Source organism: Rosa rugosa, chromosome 1, assembly GCF_958449725.1.
Source record: "Rosa rugosa chromosome 1, drRosRugo1.1, whole genome shotgun sequence".
NCBI lineage: Eukaryota > Viridiplantae > Streptophyta > Magnoliopsida > Rosales > Rosaceae > Rosa > Rosa rugosa.
The window spans coordinates 57,505,062-57,511,061 of NC_084820.1; the positions used below are offsets into that span (position 1 = coordinate 57,505,062).

At 35.7% G+C, this 6,000-nt stretch overlaps 1 protein-coding gene across 1 annotated transcript; it reads left to right on the forward strand.

The window, feature by feature from the left end:
* Positions 1-963: 963 nt before the first annotated feature.
* Positions 964-4,721, forward strand: LOC133742720 (carbamoyl-phosphate synthase small chain, chloroplastic-like). Its single transcript, XM_062170401.1, has 10 exons — positions 964-1,163; positions 1,753-1,885; positions 2,180-2,268; positions 2,352-2,412; positions 2,528-2,595; positions 2,722-2,850; positions 2,932-3,041; positions 3,396-3,743; positions 3,910-4,075; positions 4,391-4,721. Exons 1-10 carry the CDS (start codon positions 1,043-1,045, stop codon positions 4,438-4,440), a joined length of 1,275 nt encoding a protein of 424 aa, XP_062026385.1. The 5' UTR covers positions 964-1,042; the 3' UTR covers positions 4,441-4,721.
* Positions 4,722-6,000: the final 1,279 nt, after the last annotated feature.

Below are 6,000 nucleotides of genomic sequence, written 5' to 3' on the forward strand. Positions count from 1 at the left end.
CCCCAATTTTACAGATGCAGATGGTTCTAGAGGAATTAAGAGGAGCTGACTGACAAAGGGAGCTTCTTCAGTGATGCATTTTAGGACTCCTAGGCTTTTACTCTATCCAATAGTTATAATCCACATGACAAGGACTTTGAAATGCACCCTAACACAGTTTATAGTTTCCATATACTTATCCTAATCTCTACTACTATAATTGGAGGCCCTCTTTTGGTGTCAAATGCCTCACCAAATTTTGAAAGTGCCTATAATATCATTCAATAACATAATTATCAAATTAAGTTAATAAAATATAAATAAATAAAAGAGTAAATTGAAAAAAGCTTGAAAAAAATACCCAAACCACCACTATTCTATGTCTAAAAAATAAATAACCACTATTCTTTTTAGTCGATCTATTTTTCATTAACATCACATTATCACCCGCGAGAAACGCGGGTACGATGCTAGTCTATGTAACTAGAAGCGTTGGTTGGGCTTTGTTAAAAACAAGGGTAAATGACTTGTGGAAGATTTTCTGGTTAACTTCATAATGAGAAAACATTTACAAACCACAAACCTGCAACTATATAGGAGATGAAGTGAAGAAAAAGTCTTCAATCACTCTTTGGATTACTCATTTCGATAACAAGGAAAAAACAGTTTTCTCTTAACAAGGAAAAAAACTACTCTATCAACTGACAATGAGAACATGATTTATACACAAAGTTATGCACCAGTAACAATAAGCTATACAACTTCGATCTAAGTAACATGACTTACATGAGTGAGTCATTTTTTTTTTTTTGGTTACACATGAGTGAGTCATTTTCTCTAATCAGAGTAGTTGAGATTTACAGCTCCTGGTTATAATTTCTTGAATTAATAAATTATCTATTTTTTTAAAAAAAAATGGTTACTAATAAGTCCCTCTCAGTTATTGGGTTTGGGTTTTTTTTTGCCTCATTAGAATTTTTTTTGAAAGGGCCTCATTAGAATTTAGAAACACGAAAAGAGAAACAGGGGAAACAGAGACAGTGGCGTAGCTCAGAGAGAGAGAATGGTCACAGCAGCTATCAACGTAAAGCCGTCGCCTTTCTGTGTTCCCAAGCCTCAAAACCCTTCAAAGCTTAGGGTTTTCACTCTCCGATGCTCCTCCGCCACCGCTAATGCCGTCTCAGGTATACCACTTGTGCTACTCTGCTTTAATTCTTCTATCTCTAGGACTTGAAAAGATTCAATCTTTATGTCATAATGGCTTTCTCGATTATTAGTGCACATTGATATCTCAACCCTTTTGGGTTTTGGCCCTTTTATGCTTTAGTCTCATTCTGTGTTGAAAAGTTTCATACTTTTACAGCGTTGGAATTTTCTTAGTTCCTGGTAAATTAGAGCAGCCAGATAGTGTCTGGACTTAAGGTGCACTCGTTCAATTTGGTTGTAATTTGCAAACAAATGTGACACCTTCTCTATCAGAAACTATTATATCTTATACCACCATGCGTGTTTCCTACAAACCATTTATTGACTAATGAAACAAACATTTACAATTCGATTTAAGATGAGATTTTGGATTTCACATCTCCTTTTCAAATCTTTCTCAAGTTAACCAAATGTCATACTTAAGTAATTAGGTTTGAGTCCTTTTGTAACCCCAAATCCCACTTCAAACCTCTGCAGCCAGAGCAGAACAATGGAACTATTGCATGTTAGTCCCTTAAATTTTTCATCTTTGTGTTTTGTTTATTTATTTTACTCCTCGTGCTTCAGACTTGGTTGAAAGACCTTGGAAGACTTCAGATGCTAGACTTGTGCTTGAAGATGGTTCAATATGGAGAGCAAAGTCATTTGGTGCTTCAGGAACCCAAGTTGGTGAAGTTGTATTCAATACATCCTTGACCGGGTGAGCTGGCTTATAAAATTTGTGTGTTTCCTAATTTTTATTGATTTATCAACTGTCATGTTGGGTGTGGAGGCTTATATCGGCAGTGGTGCATCACTTAACCCCCACAAGAACCACAAAAGTTTGCCTTCCCCTAAGAAATTTTATACAACTTCCATCTCTTTTTGCATATGAGAGTGAAGTGAAACCCACTTTTGTAGGGATGAAGGAGTTTACTGCTTGCATTACTGGAAGTAGTCACCTTAGCTTTAGTTGGGCATTATCAGTTTAGGTTGCTGATACATTTTTTTGCAGGTATCAAGAAATTATTACAGACCCGAGTTATGCTGGCCAATTTGTCCTGATGACAAACCCCCAAATTGGAAATACTGGTGTAAATTTTGGTAAGTATAGTTTCCTTTCTTAATAATAGAGAATTAGACCGTCTTAAATATGTTGAAATCTGATGTTGATACTTTCCTACCAGATGATGAAGAATCAAGGCAGTGCTTCCTTGGTGGTCTAGTGATCAGAAGTTTAAGTATCAGGTATGCATCCTTTTTAAATACTGTTATAGCCTATAGGGACATTAATATCGGAAGCTTCAATGATTGAGCTGTTCTCAAACCTTTCAATGAACTGTTTCTGTTGTTTGTTTTGCAGTACTTCAAATTATAGATGTTCAGAAACTCTTGGTGATTATTTAGCAAAACGGAATATCATGGGAATTTGTAAGTTATACCATGGCGTTAGTCTTTAAGGCACTGGTATTTTGCAGAATCATGTGATTTTTTTTGCTGTTCTGTATCTTTTTAACTTCTGGTGTTGACCTTTAATGCTGACTGGTTATGCAACAGATGATGTTGACACGCGGGCTATCACCCGCAGATTAAGGCAAGATGGAAGCCTTATTGGTGTTTTGAGCACAGAAGAGACCAAAACAGATGAGGAACTGTTGGAAATGTCTCGTTCATGGGACATTGTTGGTAAGGATGTCATGAAGTCGGTTAAAATCATGCAGAGGGTTAAAAGTTCATATTTTCTTATTTGGGGTATGCACCTTGCAGGGGTTGATTTAATAAGTGGCGTGTCATGCAAGACCCCTCATGAGTGGGTTGATAAAACCAATTCTGAGTGGGAATTTATGTCCAATAGAAAAGATAAAGTGGCTTTTCGTGTAAGTCTGCATTAAGTTCTATTTTTTAAGTAGGCTTCTTCGGTATTTTTTTTGTTTCTTTTTTCTTTTGGTATTAAACTAAAAGAGAGAGGAAAAGGATACAAGAATGAGAAGAGAGATGACAGATGTGAAGAGATGAAAGATACAAGAATTAGATGGTTTTTGAATTAATTAACAAAGTTTTCAGTTTTAGTTCTACGTACTATTCTTACTCTCTTCTCCTTCTCATCTCTCTCTCCCTTCTCACATTTCTCTTCCCTTTACATCTTTGTTTAACCAAAAGAAATCTTACCACTTGCTCAGAGGTTGGCAGTGCAGCCTTAACTGACTTTTTTCTATGGTTATGAATTGAAGGTTGTTGCATATGATTTTGGAATCAAGAGCAACATACTTAGGCGATTGGCTTCCTATGGCTGCAAAATTACTGTGGTACCTTCAACATGGCCAGCATCAGAGACTCTTAAGATGAAACCAGATGGGGTTCTTTTCAGCAATGGCCCCGGAGACCCATCTGCGGTTCCCTATGCTGTTGAAACGGTCAAGGAGATTCTTGGAAAGGTTCCTGTTTTTGGAATTTGCATGGGCCATCAGTTGCTTGGCTTGGCATTAGGCGGTGCAACTTTTAAAATGAAGTTTGGTCACCACGGAGGAAATCATCCAGTCCGTAATCTTCGTACTGGAGATGTTGAGATAAGCGCTCAGGTGTGTAAATTCTATCAATCTCTCTTTTGTAGAATGTGTACTTGTTTAAATTGTATTAGATATTTTAAAGAACTGGACTGCCTCCTGAAGTAACATTTCGGCAAGCTATTCTGCTAAATCAAGGTAATGCCATCTATTAACGTTTCTACTTTTCATTTTGTGGCAGAATCACAACTATGCGGTTGACCCCAAATCACTTCCAGATGGTGTAGAAGTAACTCATGTCAATCTCAACGATGGAAGCTGCGCTGGCCTTGCTTATCCTGCACGAAGCATCATGTCTATTCAGTACCACCCTGAAGCATCCCCAGGACCTCATGACTCAGATTATGGTAATTAAAACTATGCTTATATAGACTGATAAACAACCATCAATTTTAGTATTTTACCGATATCACACTATTGTGCGTGCTTGCACCAATTGCATCAGAACACTCCTAGTGATGAACACTTGATAGTATATCTAGGAATTCCATTACCATCTGAAAGGTGAAGGTATAGCTCATAGCATGAGTATCATTTCCCCAGTTGCGTCTTGCCAACTGTTTTCTCAGCTCACAAACCCAATACCTCTTTTAGAATTATGCATTCTGCATCAATCTACTTTATGAAAATGATTTTGAGTTTTGGAATTTTTTTTATTGCAGCTTTTAGAGAATTCATTGAGCTAATGAAGAGAGTGAAAGTAAATGCATGAGTGATATCTGCACAGCAATTAATTGAGGGATCAAGCCTAAAGTAGCAAGGTTTCAAGCGGCAATACAGACATCCCGGCTCTGCTCGTGTCTGACTCTATGGGATTAACATTTGCAGTTGCAGAAAACTAGTTAGGAGTCTCTACCGTCAGTATGTTTGTAGTGGTATTGTGTAATAGTTAGATGATCCCTTGCCATATTTATAGTTGGCGCAGATGTTTGGAAGAAAGTTGCTTAGCCACCCTCTGTAACAGAGAACTTATTTATTTATTTACTTTCTACACCTTTTATTTTTCTTTTTCTTTTTCATCCCCATCTTTTTCTGTTTCATAATGAAAAAAGAGTCAAACAAATGGGAAGGGAGAAATGTCTTGAAAATTCAATTGCTCTAGACCTACAATCAAACATAAATCAAATGAAAATTTCAATTGCATTTGTTCACGACTCATTGAAACATTAAAATATTGAAACAACTTTTGCCTTATATGCTAGAAGAAAAATCATGATTAGATTAAACTTGACACAATCATTAATCTAATCAGCCATTTATGACTTACAAGGACTTGGGTCAAGTCAAAATTATCATTAGAGATTATCACTAGTGACATAATTAAACTAGAACATGAAAAGCTTGCTAGCTTCAAGGTGAAAAATCCTATGGATATTTGTATTGTGAATGGATGACAATGCATGTTCTTTAATTAAGAGCTGTCTGAGCCTAGCTTATGAAGGTGCTCAACCATACATAATGACCGAGTCCCACTTTAAAACTAGACAATGATGCTCGCTAAGATAGCTAGGCTTTGCTTCCGAGTTTTGAATATATATAGGAATTTTGACTCAATGAGATGAGAAAGCGATGTTTAACAACTAGCTATATTGAAGAAACTAGCTAGATTGAGAACTACTACCACGAGTTTTTTTGTCTACATCATGAACCATGCATATAGATGTTGAAATAAAGTTTCTTCAAAAAAAGATTCATATATTGATGTCCTCAAGGACGTAAGCGCATCTAGTATCTTTCAACTACACGTTTTACCATATTAAGAATGAACATTACGCATTGTTGATGATCATTAACCAGCCAATCACCTTCCATGTGCATTATTGGTGATCATATACCTCTATAGCTGTATTCTCTTTCACATTACATACTTGTGATGTGTTGTGAGTTTCAATTTTTTCGTATGGTATATATATATATATATATATATATATATATATATATATATATATATATATATATATATACACACAATACGTATATATAAGAATATTAAAAAGTTTGATGAGTGTGTATTACGATCCACAAAATTTGAAACCAGAATGGTAAATAGGTTATAGACACAAATTTGACTTATTTCCACATACGTACTAGTACAACTATCATTGTGCATTATTGGCGATTATATCTTGTTTTCTCCTTCATATATCACGTATATACTTATATTTGAGTTCTAAACTTCACTTTTTCCGAGTTAAAACTTATATTTGTCACATAAATCTTGTAACTACTAAACATGTATACGTACACCAATCATATGGATACTAAACAAGAT

Excerpts from the sequence above, each read along its gene's own strand:
- LOC133742720 (XM_062170401.1), top strand. The coding sequence starts at position 1,043 with ATGGTCACAGCAGCTATCAACGTAAAGCCGTCGCCTTTCTGTGTTCCC. Across the intron at positions 1,886-2,179 it reads TTCAATACATCCTTGACCGG|GTATCAAGAAATTATTACAG; the intron begins GTGAGCTGGCTT and ends ATTTTTTTGCAG. Across the intron at positions 4,076-4,390 it reads ACCTCATGACTCAGATTATG|CTTTTAGAGAATTCATTGAG; the intron begins GTAATTAAAACT and ends TTTTTATTGCAG.